This window comes from Triticum urartu, chromosome 3, assembly GCF_003073215.2.
Source record: "Triticum urartu cultivar G1812 chromosome 3, Tu2.1, whole genome shotgun sequence".
Lineage (NCBI taxonomy): Eukaryota > Viridiplantae > Streptophyta > Magnoliopsida > Poales > Poaceae > Triticum > Triticum urartu.
The window spans coordinates 717602964-717623295 of NC_053024.1; the positions used below are offsets into that span (position 1 = coordinate 717602964).

Below are 20332 nucleotides of genomic sequence, written 5' to 3' on the forward strand. Positions count from 1 at the left end.
CGTATGGTCGTGCAAGTGAAAGGCAATTATGATGATATATGATGGACTGACTGAGATGAGAAAAGCTGGTACGAACTCGACCTCTTTTGTTTTTGTAAATATGATGAGTTCATCGTTCTTGATTCAGTCTATTATGAATAAACATGTTTGCAATGACAATTAGAGATCATAATTTCTTGTGCCATGCTTGATTAGCTATGAGTTATAATTGTTTACCTTGCGTGCCAACATGCTATTAAAATGGTTATGATGTGGTATGATAGGGTGGTATCCTCCTCTGAATGATTTAAGTGACTTGACTTGGCACATGTTCACGCATGTAGTTGAAACAAAATCAACATAGCCTTCACGATATTTATATTCATGGTGGATTATATCCTACTCATGCTTGCATCCAATGTTTATTAATTTTAATGTATGCACATGGCTGTTGTCGCTCTCTAGTTGGTCGCTTCCCAGTCTTTTGCTAGCCTTCACCTGTACTAAGCGGGAATACTGCTTGTGCATCCAAACTCCTTAAACCCCAAAGTTATTCCACATGAGTCCACTATACCTTCCTATATGCGGTATCTACCTGCCGTTCCAAGTAAATTTGTATGTGCCAAACTCTAAATTTTCAAATAATCATCCTGTTTTGTATGCTCGAATAGCTCATGTATCAACTAGGCTGTCTGTATCTTTCATGCTAGGCGGGTTATTCTCAAGAGGAGTGGACTCCGCTCCTCACTCACGAGAAAATGGCTGGTCACCGGGATACCAAGTCCCATGCTTTATGCAAACTAAATCAAAATAATTGCAAAACAAAACTCCCCCTGGGACTGTTGTTAGTTGGAGGCACTCGTTGTTTTGAGCAAGCCATGGATTGATGTTTGTTGGTGGAGGGGGGTATAAACTTTACCATTCTGTTTGGGAACCGCCTATAATGTGTGTAGCATGGAAGATATCGCCATCTCTTGGTTGTTATGTTGACAATGAAAGTATACCGCTCAAAATATTATTCACCTCTATTTCAAAACCGAGCTCTGGCACCTCTACAAATCCCTGATTCCCTCTGCGAAGGGCCTATCTATTTACTTTTATGCTGAGTCATCATCCTCTTATTAAAAAGCACCAGTTGGAGAGCACCGCTGTCATTTGCATTCATTATTGTTAGTTTACATTGGGTGTGACTATGATTGGATCTCTTTTACCATGAATTATAATGTCTAGTCAGTCCTTGATCTTTAAATGTGCTCTGCATTTATGTTTTGCGGTCTCAGAAAGGGCTAGCGAGATACCATCTTGTTATATCATATCATGATTGTTTTGAAAAAGTGTTGTCATCCGAGATTTATTATTATGGCTTGCTAGTTGATTATGCTATTGATATGGGTAATCATGATACCTGAGAATTATTGCAAATATGGTTAGTTATAATCTTTGCTGAAAACTTGAATGCTAGCTTGACATATTTACAACAACAAGAGCAAACAGAGTTTGTAAAAAAATTTCTTTATTTCTTTCAGTTTGTCAACTGAATTGCTTGAGGACAAGCAAGGGTTTAAGCTTGGGGGAGTTGATATGTCTTCGTCGTATCTACTTTTCCAAACATTTTTGCCCTTGTTTTGGACTCTAACTTGTATGATTTGAATGGAACTAACCCGGACTGACGATGTTTTCAGCAGAATTGCCATGATATTGTTTTATGTGCAGAAAACAAAAGTTCTCGGAATGACCTGAAACTCCACGGAATATCTTACAATAAATAATAAAAAATCCTCGCCAAAGATGAAGACCAGGGGGCCCACACCCTTGCCACGAGGGTGGAGGGCGGAGGGCGCGCCCCCCTACCTCGTGGGCCCCCTGGAGACCTCCCGACTCCAACTCCAACTCTATATATCTCCTTTCGGGGAGAAAAAATAGGAAAGAAGAAATCATCGCGTTTTACGATACGGAGCCGCCGCCAAGCCCTAAAACCTCTCGGGAGGGCTGATCTGGAGTCCGTTCGGGGCTCCGGAGAGGGGGATTTGTCGCCGTCGTCATCATCAACCATCCTCCATCACCAATTTTATGATGCTCACCGCCGTGCGTGAGTAATTCCATCGTAGGCTTGCTGGACGGTGATGGGTTGGATGAGATTTATCATGTAATCGAGTTAGTTTTGTTAGGGTTTGATCCCTAGTATCCACTATGTTCTGAGATTGATGTTGCTATGACTTTGCTATGCTTAATGCTTGTCACTAGGGCCCGAGTGCCATGATTTCAGATCTGAACCTATTATGTTTTCATCAATATATGAGAGTTCTTGACCCTATCTTGCAAGTCTATAGTCACCTATTATGTGTTATGATCCGTTAACCCCGAACTGACAATAATCGGGATACTTACCGATGATGACCGTAGTTTGAGGAGTTCATGTATTCACTATGTGCTAATGCTTTGTTCCGGTTCTCTATTAAAAGGAGGCCTTAATATCCCTTAGTTTTCATTAGGACCCCGCTGCCACGGGAGGGTAGGACAAAAGATGTCATGCAAGTTCTTTTCCATAAGCACGTATGACTATATTCGGAATACATGCCTACATTACATTGATGAATTGGAGCTAGTTCTGTGTCACCCTATTGTTATGACTGTTACATGATGAACCACATCCGGCATAATTATCCATCACTGATCCGATGCCTATGAGCTTTCCATATACTGGTTTACGCTTATTTACTTTCCCGTTGCTATTGTTACAATCACTACATAATACCACAAATATTACTTTGCTTTCATTACTCTTTTGTTACCGTTACCACCACTATCGTATTACTTTGCTACTAAACACTTTGCTGCATATACTAAGTTTCCAGGTGTGGTTGAATTGACAACTCAGCTGCTAATACTTGAGAATATTCTTTGGCTCCCCTTGTGTCGAATCAATAAATTTGGGTTGAATACTCTACCCTCGAAAGTTGTTGCGATCCCCTATGCTTGTGGGTTATCAAGACTAATTTCTGGCGCCGTTGCTGGGGAGCATAGCTCTATTCTTTGAGTCACTTGGGATTTATATCTGCTGGACACTATGAAGAACTTGAAGGACGCTAAGACAACAATTTATCCCTCAACTACGAGGGGAGGTAGGAACTATCATCTAGCTCTGCACTTGATTCACCTTCTGTTATGAGTAAGCTTGCGACACCTAAACCTGCTTCTGCTATTCGTTCTGATATGTCGCATGTTATTGATGATGCTACTTCTGTTATACATGATACTTATGATGAAACTACTTCTATGCTTGATACTACTGTGCCACTTGGTGATTTTCTCGAGAAACGACTTGCTAGGGCTAGAGAGATTTAAATCATCGCGTTTTATGATACGGAGCCGCCGCCAAGCCCTAAAACCTCTCGGGAGGGCTGATCTGGAGTCCGTTCGGGGCTCCGGAGAGGGGGATTTGTCGCCGTCGTCATCATCAACCATCCTCCATCACCAATTTTATGATGCTCACCGCCGTGCGTGAGTAATTCCATCGTAGGCTTGCTGGACGGTGATGGGTTGGATGAGATTTATCATGTAATCGAGTTAGTTTTGTTAGGGTTTGATCCCTAGTATCCACTATGTTCTGAGATTGATGTTGCTATGACTTTGCTATGCTTAATGCTTGTCACTAGGGCGCGAGTGCCATGATTTCAGATCTGAACCTATTATGCTTTCATCAATATATGAGAGTTCTTGACCCTATCTTGCAAGTCTATAGTCACCTATTATGTGTTATGATCCGTTAACCCTGAAGTGACAATAATCGGGATACTTACCGGTGATGACCGTAGTTTGAGGAGTTCATGTATTCACTATGTGCTAATGCTTTGTTCCGGTTCTCTATTAAAAGGAGGCCTTAATATCCCTTAGTTTCCATTAGGACCCCGCTGCCACGGGAGGGTAGGACAAAAGATGGCATGCAAGTTCTTTTCCATAAGCATGTATGAATATATTCGGAATACATGCCTACATTACATTGATGAATTGGAGCTAGTTCTGTGTCACCCTATGTTATGACTGTTACATGATCAACCACACCGGCATAATTATCCATCACTGATCCGATGCCTACGAGCTTTCCATATACTGGTTTACGCTTATTTACTTTCCCGTTGCTATTGTTACATTCACTACATAATACCACAAATATTACTTTGCTTTCATTACTCTTTTGTTACTGTTACCACCACTATCGGATTACTTTGCTACTAAACACTTTGCTGCAGATACTAAGTTTTCAGGTGTGGTTGAATTGACAACTCAGCTGCTAATACTTGAGAATATTCTTTGGCTCCCCTTGTGTTGAATCAATAAATTTGGGTTGAATACTCTACTCTCGAAAGCTATTGCGATCCCGTATACTTGTGGGTTATCAAAGGCTATGGAGGAAAGATTTAGGACGTTCTTCGACTCATATGATAATGTTGTTCGTCTCCTTGACATACCGAAGGAGAGGAATCCTGGCACGGATGTGAACGTACAACACACGAGGTTGCCGAGTATACCAGATTTCAAGGTCTTGAAACGAGTATTCTTCTCATTCGCTATGTGCATCGAAGTTTTCCGGCATTGTCCTCCTATTATGTTTGTGGATGGTACATTCCTGACCGGTCAGTACAGAGGGCAAATCCTGATTGCTATTGATGTCGACGGGAACAATCAAATCATCCCACTTGCCATGGCATTTGTGGAGGGTGAAAACTTTCCTAGCTGGGTATGGTTTTTCCAGCAAGTGAAAATTGCCATCGTGCAGGACCGACCAAACGTGTGTGTCATTCATGACAGACATGCTGGTATATTGAAGGCCGTGAAGACACTAAGTAATCCAACAGCTGATGAACCAACTCCTTGGAAGGACTCACTACTAGGGAAAACCTTATACGCAGAATATTACCAGCAGCGCTCTTCAAAATACGACGCTACTGCTATTTAGCAGCAGTGTGTTCCCAAAAAACGCGCTGCTGAAAGAAAAATAGCAGTAGCGCGTCATCTCCATACCGCGCTATTGCTCTAATTGCCATGACCTCGCCGTCCAGCTAGTTATAGCAGTAGCGCCTTACGCCGTACCGCGCTACTGCTATTATCCTTATCTGTAGCGCTTTTTCTTACCCGCGCTACTACTAACACTACCTTATCCCTATGCGGCCAACCCTCTCTCTCTCACTCACTCTCCCTCTCAATCACTCTCGCCCGCGCCGATAACCGTTGTCGTTCGTCGCCGCCGCCGTCGTCGTCCGTCTGCCACTGAGGTACTCCCTCCTTCCGTCCCTCCTCCTCCCACCGCGCCCTCCTCCCTCTTCCTCCCACCGCGCCCTCCTCCCTCCTCCTCCCACCGCGCCCTCCTCCCTCCTCTTGCGGCCGCCCCACCTCCCTCCTCCTTCGGCAGCCCTCCTCCCACCGCCCCTCCCTCCTCCTCCTCCGACCGCCCCTCCCTCCTCCTCCTCCGGCCGGCCCCTCCCCCTCCTCCTCCGGCCGCCCCCTCCCCCTCCTCTCTCCTCCCTCCCTCCCTTGTCTCTTTTTGCAAATCGTAGGTAACTAGTTTATTTAGTAAGTGATTAATATAACTAGTTTATTTATATTAAGTGCTTAATAGAACTAGTTTATTTAGTAAGTGCTTAATAGAACTAGTTTATTTAGTAAGTAGTTAATAAAACTAGTTTATTTAGTAAGTAGTTATAAAACTAGTTTATTTAGTGTTAGGATTATATATGAGATATTTTCAAATGTTTTTTTTTCATATTTTGAACCATTGAAATGCAATGACCATCGATTAGTGGCCTATATTTTGCCGGAGTGTTGATTAATTTCCGTTCCAGCAAATTTCAGGCGCTTGATATGTCCTTTTTCACAAAAGGTCATGCCGGATTTTTTGGGTTTTGCCGTCGAGTTATAATCTTTGAATTTTGAACACAGGAGATGTCTGATGACAATGGGATCCCGGAGTGCGGGTACTGCTACGATGACCGGGGTGTGTGCGACAGGTTTCCTCACCTGCAAAATGATAGGTTTTTTACCGTGAAGCTGGAAGAGACCTTCGATGTTTGTACGGTACACAACGACAAGCATTTCATCGTAATTAATATCATCACTTGTGCTTCTTTTGTTCAACGTGTAATTTATCGATTTTTTTTCAATTCTATTAGTAAATCCCGTGCCATGCTAGACCATATGTATTGGAGAAGCTTGGTTTGGTTTAGATGACTTTGAGAATGTGGAGACAAGGAGGGCTCACTTAAGAACTAAACATGGTTATGAGTTTCTGGTTAAGTTCTACAATGAGGTCGATCGCTCCCATTTCGGTTGCTCTAATTGGGAAGCTCTCTGCAAGGCATATGGATTTGAGGAGGGAATGCGAATAAGATTTGATATTCGTCCCGAAGATTATGATGATGACAATGATAATATCGACATCTGGGTGGATGTGGATATGCCTCCAATTTTTCCTAGATGTGAGTTTGTCAAAATATTTTGTTAAGTTCAGTAATTTGTGTTATTAATTTAAAAATATTTGGTGTTCGTCCGTACTAAACTTATTTATTTATAATTTTCAGCTTATTTCTTATCTTCAAGAAATACTCGGAAGGTAGTAGACAACACATACTACAACTATGACTCCAAGCTTAATTGCGAGGAGAAAGGTTATCTTATCTCATTCATAGAAGATGTTGAGGCCTTCAAAACCAGTCACTCTATCAACCCAAATTATACTAGATACGTGCCACTAGTTCATACATTGCTTGATGATAACTTCATTGCCAAAAACTTGGTAAGATTTTGTTAATGATGGTAACTTCATTGCATACATTATTCTTAAGTAAACCATTGCTAACTATATATGTTACTATTTCGTTTTTGAACAGAGGCTCCCAAAGCAGGTTGTGCCTGACATGCTATTTACCGAAGGTGATATGCATATGGTTAGCTTACGACCAACTCCTTCGGAGGCTTACCATACTGCATACTCGATTTGTTCAAATGATGGAAGGCTCGAAATCAAAGAATGGAGCAAAGTGATGAATGCTCACACGCAAATAATTGGAGAAAAAATGAATGTGCGCAAGCCACAAGTTGGAGATAGGTTTATGTCCATTCTCCATTATGGTGAAGGACCGGTTTATCTGTTTTATGGTATTTTAGCTAGGAGAGAGGAGTACGTCCTAAGTATTAAGAACAATTAGTTAGTGTTGATTATATATGACTACAATGTCTTAGACTTGATGGTGATGCTGAGTAGGAATAGTGATTATGAGTACTATGATGATGAGGAGGAGGAGTTGTTATTATAACTAGTGATGAAGGTGTTATATGATGTCCCATCATGGATGAAAATGATGATTATGAGGAGTTATATGACAATGATATATTATGATGATAAGTTGTTAATGATATTATTATGATGATGATAAGTTATTATGCCATTGGGTGAAAGAACCGCCGATTAGTTTCAAATGGATGGATCCAAAGTGACCATTGTTTACTTTGGATCCATGCACTTGAAACTAATCCAAGGTTCTTTCACCTAGTGATTTAATAACTCATTATGATGTAAAAACAATCTCTAAATTGCTACTGTATGAAAAATTGTATATACGTACGACCTAAAATTCAAGAGAAATGGAATAGGGAATAATAGTAGTAGCGATTGTTTTCGAAAGCGGTACTAATAATTAGCAGTAGCGCTTGACTTGGAAAGCGCTACTACTAAGTAGATATAGCACTAGCGAGTGCCGGTAGGTGCTACTGCTAAGCATTAGCTGTAGCGCCTTATCAGTAGCGCGCTTACCCGCGCTACTGATAGGCCAAAAACCAGCGCTACTGCTAGGCTTTTCCCTAGTAGTGACTTGCAGAGCCGGTGGTGCATGCGCCATCTTGGGAAAAAAAATTCTCACAGTTCAAGAACAAGCGGTTGATGAGCTTGTTCAAAAAATTATGCAAGCAGAACCAGCAGCGCAAATACGGATTTATTTGGTCAAAACTAGATGAGTTTACTAAGAAGCAGGTTCGTGCGAGGAAGAAAATGGAATAAGATCAGGTTAAATTAGCAGCACTCATCACAAAACTAGAGGAGCCAGTAGGCCTCTGTGACTTGCCAGCAATTGACCCTCCTAATATTAAGAGAAAGAAGGGGAGGGCAACAAAGAATTTTTCTGAGTGGATAGAGAAAGAGCCTCATGTGAATTGGTCTTTGCTGCATGACATCCATGGAGCTAGGTATGGCCACATGACAACCAATCTTGCAGAGGTGTATAATTTTGTACTCATAGGGAATAGAGCATTGTCACTTACAGCTATTGTGGAGGCCGTATTCCATGGCACTCTGAGATATTTCAGAGAAAGGCATGAGTTAGCAAGGAAGCATATTGCAGATAATCAGAACACACCTTATTGTAGCCGTGTCATGGAGTACATGACAAAGAAGATAGAGAAAGTAAAGAAGCACATTGTCAGACTGATAGGTAATCAGGAAAGGAGATACGAGGTTTAGCTTCCTACCGATGGTTTTGGTTCTGTAAATGAGGTGAAGACGCACGAGGTAAAAATTGGAACAGAATTATATCCAACGTGTGAGTGCACATGCAACAAACCGTAGTTGTTGCACCTACCTTGCTCATATGTGTTGGCTGCCTGTGGCCAGATTGAGTTGGACGCTATCTCCTTCGTGTCCCCATACTATTTAAAAGAGGCAGTACTCAACACATGGACAGGTGAGATGATAGGGTTTAGAGTCGTCGACAATTTCAACAAGATAAACGACGGTGAGATCAGAGTATTACATCCCAGATCCATATGTTATGTACATCGTTCTAAGGTGGCATGGACAATTTCCTGCAGGCAGCACATCCATGTAGCAAGGTCGGTAAGTAAAGGAATCCTCAACACAACAAGATTGTTGCACGTGGTCTCTTTCGAGCTCGTTACCGTCACCTAGATACGACATCCTTGACGTGTTGAGATGGTACACTACCACCGCCCTGTAAGCATGAGGATGAGTGCATTTTTGTGCGGATGGAAACCCGTGATACTGCAGTAGGCACCACGTTCCCCTGACTCATGGTGGTGGCTGATCCACCGCTCTTCCAACAATCCTTCATGTCACCTTCGGTTGTATTTTAAGAGTGCGAATCATATGGCCAGGTAGGTTGAGGTTGGTGTCGTGTGCCAATGCCGAACCAAGCTGGCCATCAATCGATTGGGTTAGCATCCACACTAGGGGGTGTGAATTATTGATCGTTGCATAATGTACCCCTCTCTCATAGCTTGTTGAGACTGAACTTTTGGGAAATGAGCACCAACTTTTTGCACCGCAAGGTTCCCCGAGAAGCTGCACCATATCGTAGGTCCCCTTGGAAGCGCGTAGGATCATAGGTGAAATTCTAGTTTTACTTCTTGTCAAGTCTTAATGCAATATTGCAAGACGTGTGTATGTCTTTTGTGATGGCCACATGTGTACTCTTTGTAATACGTTTGTCTAATAAATATATATGTGGTTATTTAAAAAAATACGAAAGGGCGAAGACAATGAACTTCACCAAATCAACCATCAAATAGCCATAAGCAACCAAGGATCATCCATTAAGCAGCCATAGACCAAAGAGTCACTTTGGAACCCAGGTGCATTGAAGCCCTACTTTTTGAACTGTGCCAAAATGTTATTTTGAAGTTTCAAAAATTTCTGAAAACAAATCAACAATAAATTTTGATGCTGAAATAAGTAAGCATGTGAGTTATACAAAAATGACAAAATCGTGATTTTGGAAAGATGAACAATGCATGTTATTCACTATTGGACTGCTATATCTTCCAAACATTCTGATTATAGGAATAGATCCGAACGATGTTCGATCTCTTCACGCACATGATTTTCAGCGATCGCTAATCTATTGTCCACGTTGCAAGTGACATCTTGGTGCCCCGAACAAAATCAAACGCCTCTGCTATAGTTTGCATGCATGCGAAGGTTAGGAAGCTCCTAATTAGATGCATGCAAGAAAAAACAAAATTGATGATGTCATCAAATTCTTTTCAAAAACTGAGAATTTAAAATATTTTGTAGCTCAAACCATCGTCCGGATTGAAAAGTTGTCTTCACATAAAAGATTTGTCGCGACGAAACATTCGAAACTAGATCTCATGTTGGTATGTTTCAATGACGTTTTTTTTCAGGTCAAAAATTACCACGTCTGGACTATGTAAACTATCTCGCCTACAGTATAGAACTTATCATGTTGTTTACAATGAAATTATTAGGGTATGTTCAACTACTGTTTTTGCATGAGTCGAATGATACCACACGATTTGTAAGTAGAATTATCAGGTATGCAATACCACCGTCTACTATCGATGTCGTGTCTGGGTCGGGTGAGGTCCACATGCCAACGCAGCATGGCTCGCTTATAAACGGAACTTTGCGGCTCGTGCCGAGCCAGGCCCATTTACGCTTGTCGGGCCGTGGTGTTTGTACATGAGTTATCGGCTGTGTTGTGCATGGCTTGCTTATAAACGGAACTTTGCGGCTCGTGCCGAGCCAGGCCCATTTACGCTTGTCGGGCCGTGGTGTTTGTACATGAGTTATCGGCTGTGTTGTGCATGGCTCGCTTATAAACGGAACTTTGCGGCTCGTGCCGAGCCAGGCCCATTTACGCTTGTCGGGCCGTGGTGTTTGTACATGAGTTATCGGCTGTGTTGTGCATGGCTCGCTTATAAACGGAACTTTGCGGCTCGTGCCGAGCCAGGCCCATTTACGCTTGTCGGGCCGTGGTGTTTGTACATGAGTTATCGGCTGTGTTGTGCATATATTATCATGCTATTTACATAGAAGTTACGAAGTTACCGGGTGTGTATTTCACCTTTTTTTCCTCGAGTCATAAAGTTACCGTGGCTTGTATGTGTATATTACCATACTACTTACACACAAGTTAACGGAATATATTTCTCAACAACCTTTTTCCGTTTAAAAAGGGTATTACGGTGTTTGTGCGTGAGCTATCATCTCTGTAATATGTATATTATCATGCTATTTATACATAAGTTATCGGTGTATGTATTTCAACAACTTTTTTCACCGGCTAGAAGTTATCATGGTGTCTTTGTCTAAGTTATCAAGTATGCGGTGAGTATATTATCATGTGATTTACACATAAGTTATCGCGTTTGTACGAGGTCTGCGGTACATAAATAACCACACTACTTACCCAAAACTTATCGGAGGTATAGTTCAACAACTTTATACAATAGGTCGAAAGTTAGTATGGTGATTGTGCATAACTTATCATGTCTGCAATGCGTATATTACCATTTAGTTTGCACAGAAGTTATCGAGAGTATGTTTTCAAAAACTTTTCTCCGAGTCGAAAGTTATCATAGTGTTCATGTGTGAGTTATCAACTCTGCGGTGCGTAATTTACCATACTTATCAAGGGGAATGTTTCAACAACCTTTTCTTGTTGGGTCAAAAATTACCATGATGTTGGTACGTAAGTTATCGGGTGCGCGGTGCGTATATTATCACAATAGTTACACAAAAATTACCGAGGGTATATTTTCAACAAAAGAAAATCCAGGTCAAAAAAATTACCACAGTGTTTGTATGTGTGTTATCAGGTTTGCGGTATGTCAGTTATCATGTTTTTTTACATAGAAAACTACCGGAATATGTCTCAAAACAAACCTTTTTTTCTCGGGTGACACACGAGACGACGACTGGAGTTAAAATTCAATAGGAAGTGAAACATTTATCTATCTATATTTATACCTACTAATAAAGCAAGGTGAGTTTCTCCACTTCTTTCATCCGTTCACCCGTATTATATTTTTCAAATTTTTAACTCTGATGAGGTGGTACTATTTTTTACTAGAAAAAAACAAAAAGGATCATGCGGGAGGAACAGACGTCGCTAACCTCCCGTACTGGGCCAAGTAGCTGTTGCGCTAGCCTCATGGGCCTTGAGGTAGACGGGCAAGTGGGCTTACTGCAGTAAAATGAGGAAAAATAATAATTACCAATAATGTGAAGAATCGAACTCCAAATCTCCTGCACCATTAGAGCCGCAGTTACCAACTAGGCTAAGCATCTATTTGTAATTAGAATAGAGGGCTTCAGGAAAAGTATTACGGATAGATAATGCACATGTTTTCCCAATTTAATAGTCCCACCCCGGCTCCTTACGTCAGATTCCATCAATTCATATACGGCCGCGAGTTGCATGGCAATGAGCGAACTAGGGAATCAACACATAAGTATAACTTGTGGGCATGCATGACTATGTATAGGATTATAAACGAGCCTATAGGATGCTACATGACATTAAAACGGAGGATTAAAGATGCCTTAATTATGGGCTGAATAAGGGTGTGAAATAATGAGTTAACGAGAGAGCCCTGGCATGATGGGGAATATTGTATACACTTACATGATGCATGTTAATTGACGTCAATAGTAATATGTAGGAAACCGCACGCTAATTTGTGGGATTAAACAGGACATGCGAGGAGGACTCGCACCCTTATTAAATGAGGATTATGCTAATTTCTTCGATTAGACATGACAAAAAAAATCTGAAAGGTGTGTGAATGATGCATTTATTGTATTTTTTTTGGGTGTCCGTGTCTTCCTTCTGTGCCTAATAACTAAGAAAAGGGTCGTGCATTGCAATGGGTGCATAAATATTTTAGCTGATTAACCTCAATATCATAACCATATACTCTTTGTATCCATATGCACAACACATAGTATTGTTGATTTTCTTTTTTTAAAATCACTCTTCTTCGTGTGGTCATGGAGACATGGTGGATCCCACCGCCAATGACACATCCGCCTAAATATGATATACTCTCATTTTCATCTTTTGTGAACCTTAATATCACAAACTGAAATATTCGGCATTTGGTTTTGGTGAGTACAACCAAGTTGTACAAAACCGTTCATAATTTAGAAAGGATCAAGAAGAGACATAGCATAAAGAATATGTGTGTTCCATACAAACATATGATTTTATAGAACACTAAAAACAAATTTACCACTCACTCATATATTATTTTTTTGCGGGGGAATTTACCACTCATATCAGTCTCTCTCTGTTTGGGATTCTCCATTTTTTTGCTTCCAATAACCCGTATAGTACATGTCATTCCTTTCATGCCTTCATATTTCCTTCCTTCCTGTAGTAATCCATGTACATGCCAACCCCCCTTATTTTTCTTTCCTTATTAAAACCTTTTGCAAATTATAAAAAATCACAATTTGCAAAACATATGTTGTGAAATAAAATTAAGTTCATGATTTTGATAAAATGATCGTGTATTCAAAACATGTTCGTGAATCTGAAAAAAAAATGTCCATGAAATTTGGAAAATATTCAAAAAAAATTGGTGAAATTCAGAATTTGTTCCCCTATTTTAAAAAAGTTCATTGATTCAAAAAATGATTGCTGAGTCCAAAAAATGGTAATGAATTTGAAACTATTCATGCATTTCAATAGATGTTCGTCTAAAAGACAAATGTTCGTGAATGTTTTGAAAAAATGCCCAATTTTTTAAAAAATGTTTATCGATTCGAAAAACTGTTAGCGGATTCTGATGTATTTTATGTCTAGGATTTGATTAGTTTTGGGAAATTCTTTATATGTCTAGGCATTGGGAGTAGTTCGTGATTGATGAGATTTGTTTTTAAAAGTTTAAACATTCCCTTGCGCGAGACAACGACAACTGTGTCGTGCTGCGGCAAGCTCATTGCCTTGAAATTTACCACGTCGAATGCATTGCGATCACGTGGATATCATCAACGAGAGTGAGAAGATAATTGGCAACATGGTGAGCCATCGTGTTAAAATAAAGGACACTCATATGTCGGGGTATTGAGTCATACTTATTGGGCTAGCGTGTAATTTTTTTTACTCCCGTTGCAACGCACGGGCATGTTTGCTAGTTTCTCTAAAAATTGGTCATCAAATACAAGGCATTGTTCCTTAAAAAAAACTTTTCCACATGGTTCTTTCCATCGTCGAAAGCATTGTTACTGTCCCAAGTTTCGTAGAAAGTATAAATACGAGCTAACCTATATCCACAACATGAGAACTGCCTTAGCCTGATGGTAGTGCACCGGTATATCACGCAGTCGGTTGTTGGTTCGCGACAACGCGTGAGAAACGGATCGACTGGTTGGATAACGAGCAAGTCGTTCGGACCTGTTGTTAAATCCAGAACGTTCGGAAGTTCCATATGTCGTTCACTATTTGGAAATCATCATTTTGTCATTTTTGTATAGGTCGCATATTTACTTTACTTATTCATCACCAAACTTTACACATGTGTAGTATACATCCATATGATCACGTTGAATTGTTTTTCAAAAACAAAATGAAACCTTAAGTATGATTTTCAAAGTATTTAAAATAAGGTCCTCCAATACACCCGGATTCCAAAAATCCACTATCGCCATAGACGCCTTTCCTTATGGCATCATTCTTTTTCTGTTGCGTTATGTGATGGCCCCAAAACAACACCACTCTTTTGCAGTTTTGTGTTATGAGATGGCCTCAAAACAACATCCTTTCATCCACTATCAAGAGAGCCTAACATCCTTTCAATAGTTACGAGTAGCCGAGCAAGTGGCCAGACAAGGTTTAGTGTCAGTTGCTCGATCAGGACAACTAATGCCAGGGTCAGGCACCAAACTAAAAAGGGCTCATAGAGACAGACGTGCCAAAGCAACAGGTATTCATCCAAGCACGTTCAAAATGCAAAACAATCAGCCGACATTTAAAGAAATCAATTTGACAAAGCAACGCAGCACAAACCAATCCATCAACTAGTAAACAGCTCATTAATTAATTCTCAGGAGTGAAAAACAGAATAATATCCAGATTCATAGTTGACGAACAACCGCAGAATTATAAAAAAGTACTTCCGGTACAGGCAAATCATCAACACAAGTCATCGTCATACAGTCTATCTCTTGTGAGTACAAATGCCAGGGACTCTGCCAGGCATGTCGAGCACCTCATCGTCCGGCCTCAGATCGATCACCTCTTGACTTGAGCTCACAGCAAGATACATGCAGACGCAATCCATAGTGATAGTCGAGAGAGAAGAGAAAGTTTTTTACCTGCCAGGAACAACACGGGTCACGAGTTTCTTTCTACCTGCGCCTTGGGGTTGGGGAAGAGCTGCTGCTCCCGCTGTCGCTAGAGCCACTCCTTCCTCTGGGAGGCCTGAGAGACATGTCATTTTTTTTTAGTTTTACAAATATAAGCTAGTAGCAATTCAGTTTCAATATGTGGAAATAATGCAAAACACCACATGATTTAAAACCGTCGCATACCTTCTAGGGCTGCGGCTCCTTGACACCCTTCTCGGTCCCTGTAGAAGAAAGTTATCAGAATTTAACGTCTTATATTAGTACTACGTACAAGGACCAAAATAACAGAACCAAACATTCAAGTACTGTTTTCTACGGGAGGCAACAGAAACCACTGAGATGTTGCGCTCACCTTTCTTGGAGGACTGGGTGATGCAGAATAGGATGAATCTGACCTTCCACGCCTCAATGGTGGTCCCCGGCCCCTGCTACCACAAAGAGAATTAGGAAGACTCCAGGAATATCATTTTGGAAGCTGAACAAAGAGATGAGCTCCATTGGAAGATTTGCAAGGTGGAATGTCATTACCTGCGTGGAGAAATTGATCTGGAGCGGGAGTGAAGAGGGCGGCGAGGAGGAGGGGAGCGGCTGTGACGACGCGGAGGTGGTGGTGGTGGCCTTCTTGGAGGACTCCTCAACCTCCTTGGTGGTGGTGATCTGCTTCCAAAAGCAAGAACCAATACAATTAATGTAGTTGAAAAAACTGATATAGAAGAACATCCTGACAACACAACACAGAACCCAATAGACCAACACAGAAAACCCAAGCTATCTTCGCACATGGAGTTTCAACAATTGGCGCATAGAGACTGCTCATCAAAATGTACAGCAAAATCATATAGTCAATTACAATTGTACAAACATGGAATAGATGGACAGAGTTACACACAGGAATGAATGAGAAGCAATACCCAAAACATTTAACACATCAAGCCAGTGTAAAATATATCATACAGAGGACTGAGTATATAAGATAGTCAGGCTAGTTGTACAGAAGTGATCGACAGCACAAGCTCAAAGTGACTTACCGCCGTCTGGGAGGCCCAGGTGAGCGCCTAGGAGGCCCCGGGGAGCGTCTGCGCGGTGATAAGCTGCCACGACCCCTCCTAAGGTGACAGTTGCAAGACCAGTTGTCAGCAATTTATCAGCATTACAATACCCTAGATACAAGAATGGCAGTTTTGAAAACTCACCGCATTGGTGACCTATGCCTTCTAGGTGAAGGAGAACGTCTTCTAATTGGAGATCCTGGTCTTCTATCACCACGCCTAACAGGGGAAAGATCTGGTCGACGACGAATAGGAGAATCAGCACGACGCCTTGGAGATGGATTGGGTGGACGCCGGGGTGACTCAGCCCTTCTATTTGGAGGAGACCTCTTTCGCGGCGGAGAAGCTGGCTTCTTTCGTGGAGATGCTGCTGGCAAATGAAACAGGATTGGATCATCAATAAAAAAGGCAAAATATCCACCTAGAAATTATCCTAGATGGGGGCAATGCTTATTAAACAACCAGATCACAGAGAAATGCCCATTATAGTAGGCCCTGAATAACCTATAAGCTATATAAAGCTTCAGACACTTACATCCCCCCGGCCGCTGCTGAGCATCCTTTTCAGCACCAATAGCAACTTTATCATTCGGAGGAGCATCTCTTTTGGGGGGAGGAGGAGGTGGCTTTAAAGGTGAAGAAGCCCTTTGGCGTGGTGGCAGTGTGAACTTCAACTTGACAACATTTCCATCAATTTGCCCCTGAGAAGATATGAAGTTTTTTTTTGTCATATTTGCATAAGAAAAATAAAAAACATACGGCAGAAAGCATATCAAAAACATAAGGCAGAAGGCATACACCATCCATGTAAAGAAGAGCCTTCTCAGCATCAGTCCTCTTCTTGAACTCAATGTATCCATACCCACGAGGGAGATTAACCTATATATATTAAAAAGCTCAGATTAGATGTCAAGAGACGGGAGAAGCTTTATCAGATAATACCAATGCAACACTTCTTACAAATTTGTCCATTGATAGCTCCACATTCACCACTTCACCAAAATTTCCTGCAAATTAAGGATGGTTAGCTCATTATACTATGTGTGTTATACTCCCTCCGGTCCTTTTTACTCTGCATATAAGAATTGTCTGAGGTCAAACTTCTCAAACTTTGACCATATTTATATGAAAACATATTAACATCTATCATGCTAAAGTTATACAATATGAAACTTTAAGTCCTGATGCATGAACAGGTATTGATTTCACATTGTGAATGTTGATTTTTTTTTCTATGAAGTTGGTCAAACTTTACGAGGCTTGACTTCAGACAAATCTTATATGCGAAATAAAAAGGACCGGAGGGAGTACCAAGGATGGTTAGCTCATTATACTGTGTAACATAGTAATCGGAAAACAGATCATTGTTCCAATGCTTTCTGCAACCCTCAAAATTGCTGTCATGAACAGGACTTAGAACAAAGCAATAATAGTTCTGTTCCATAATCTCCATCTGAATACTGGCATAAGGGCATGCACGATGCTTACAATTTCAACTTCAAACATGAGAGCCCCTAGCCTACCACTCCGATGAAATTGATTAATGACGATGTTACCTCTAGCAATTACGGAAGTATCTCAAAATTTTACCAAATAAGTTAAACATCAAGCTAAGTTAAGATCAATCACTTTCATGCCCGATCCACAGAAGAACATAAGTTGTCGATAAAAGTTGCACAACTAAACCTTCGAGAAATTAAGATACAAGATCATGGAACACGAAGATAAACTCACCAAATATCTCCTTCAAATGAGCCTCATTCACATTTCTGGATAGATGATCAACATGTAGTACAACCGACTGAGGAGGAGGAGATGCTTTCCTGAAACAAGTAGGCACCAATTTGGTAAGTACTCCCTCCGTCCGAAAATACTTGTCACCAAAATGGATAGAAAGAGATGTATCTAGAACTAAAATACGTCTAGATACATTCCCTTTTATCCATTTTGATGACAAGTATTTCCGGACGGAGGGAGTATGTTACATGCATAACAAGAGAGCACAATACATTCTCACTATATCTAACTACGAGAGACAGAAACAACAAGGTCAGTAATGCAACCAAGGCACCAACAGTAGTTATATCATGCTAACATAAAGGAACTGGAGAAGCTAAAAAATAATGGGCACCGGACAGGCATGGTAGTTGTCATCCGAAAATGCATCAATTAAATACCAATTTTTATGTTGAGTAGCTATTCTGTGGGAGACAAAATGATAAAAAGTTCAAGTGGCATATGCTTATATGAACAAGCATCAATGCAGTGCGGGTAGAAAAAATATAAAATATACAGATCCTCTGCAAGCTTGTACCTAGGAGGTGAAGCTTTCTTCGGTGGGGGAGATGATGAGTGGCCTTTCCTTGATGGTGACCCTTTTTTGAGAGCGGGTGAAGGTGATCGACCTTTCTTTGCTCCAGGTGAACTGTGTAGATAGCAGCGCCGTAAATAAATGTTTCCAGATTAAAGATAATTAACATAAGAAAACACACCAAAATACAAGCCACCAAAGAACCCTGCTTTAGTCAAATGCAGCAAGCAAGGCAACTTTTGAGTATGAGCATATTCAGTGCAATTTGCAATAAAATTAGAGCAGCAACCATGACAAGTTAAAGCAATGGTTTAAAAGGTAAAAAGAAGAAGGAATTGGTATCAGTAAGATCTGGTTCATCTAGAACTTTAAAGAAGAGGTATTGAACTGATCTTAGGACTATAAATACAGATATGTTTCAAATGGATAAACAGGTGCAGGGAAAGAATCAAACTGGAACTCAGAGATTCAGTGGAGGCTAAATGCATAAAAATACAAAGCCAAACTAAAAAATTCATGCATGTACAGCCTACGGTTAAACTTAAATAGGATGCTTAGTGGCACTAGCACATGCAGACCATCACAGACCTTCTTTGCCAAGGGAGTAGCAGATGTAACACATTTAAATGCTCACACCAAGCAGCTAACAAACAACAAAGTCACATCTGAATTATGAGGCTCTGTCTCTGGCAATTAACTTCAGTTTCCATCCTATCTCAAGCATCACTCAAAAACACATTTTTCAATGAACATGGTTATTTTAAATACCTTGTACAATATAGATACTAAAAACCTGCATCCGTATTATTCGATCCCAGAAGTGGCTACGCTTGACAACATAGAAAATTTAACAAGCAGGACACATATACATTCGTAATTTCACACATCAGAATCATCCATCCTAAGCTATAGCGTAGTCCAGCTGCTGTGCACTCCTTAAAAATCGGTTCTATCACCTAGAAACTGTGGATTTATATAGATGAACAAAGACAAGAACTATCTACCCCAGCCTTTAGCACCAAGTCGAGAAAACAAGGCCCCAAGCAGGCGCACAAATTGGTGTTCAATGTTGTCTCCGACGGAGTGCGGCCCAAATCAGTTAATCCAACGCTAACCTTTCAAGCATACGGCATTGTGCAGATGAGAGGCAGGGCAAACGCAAGCAGGCACGAGCAGACCCCCACGGCCCTGAAGGAGCCACTCCTCCAAGCCGTTGGGAACATACACACAGTGTTGGACAAGCACAGGCACAGGATTCAGTCAACAAATCCAGCGCGGGGACCATCGCCGGCCTGGAACCCAGGGCCCGAGCACCACCCCGCCGCCCCAAGAGGCCGCAATTCGGAATCTACGAACAAGCCGTCGAAACCCCAGAGCCCAAAACCCCAGGGCTGAATCCGCACGAGGACGGATCCGGGGCCGCGCGGCGGCGGGGGAGGATGGGAGGGGAAGGGAAGGACGGCGGTTGCTCACCTGCGCTTGGCGGCGGGAGGGGAGCGGCCCCGGGAGCGGGCGGGCGATGAGGAGGACGACGAGAGGGAGCGGGAGCGCGAGCGCGAGCGGGAGGAGCCCGAGGACGCGGAGCGGGAGGAGGAGCCCGACGAGGACCGCGAGCCGGAGCGGCCGCGGCGGGGCTTCGCCATCGGCGGCGGCGGCGAGCGGGCGTGCGGACGGGTTCTGGACTCTGGACAGGGGCTAGCTAGGGTTTTGCTCGGGGGGATATGGATGGATGGGGTAAAGGGAGAGAGGGAGGACGGGGCGTGGTAATTGGATTTGGAGTGGGGTTTCCCTCCGGACCCACCCGCAGGGACACATGGCGGTCCAGTTTTCTCT

General features: G+C 41.8%; 1 protein-coding gene across 2 annotated transcripts; it reads right to left on the reverse strand.

Annotated features, from left to right (window-relative positions):
- Positions 1-14805: 14805 nt before the first annotated feature.
- Positions 14806-20251, reverse strand: LOC125546169 (serine/arginine-rich splicing factor SR45). Of its 2 annotated transcripts, none has more exons than XM_048710341.1 (12): positions 19973-20251; positions 18503-18613; positions 17923-18011; positions 17149-17195; positions 16987-17067; positions 16724-16889; positions 16333-16555; positions 16168-16245; positions 15668-15796; positions 15492-15564; positions 15323-15360; positions 14806-15212 (listed from the first exon to the last, which is right to left on the reverse strand). In XM_048710341.1, the coding sequence occupies exons 1-12, from the start codon at positions 20140-20142 to the stop codon at positions 15140-15142; spliced, it is 1278 nt and encodes a 425-aa protein (XP_048566298.1). In that variant the 5' UTR covers positions 20143-20251; the 3' UTR covers positions 14806-15139. The 2 variants fall into 2 exon arrangements, with proteins under 2 accessions (XP_048566298.1, XP_048566297.1); XM_048710340.1 differs by having other exon boundaries at positions 16333-16558.
- Positions 20252-20332: the final 81 nt, after the last annotated feature.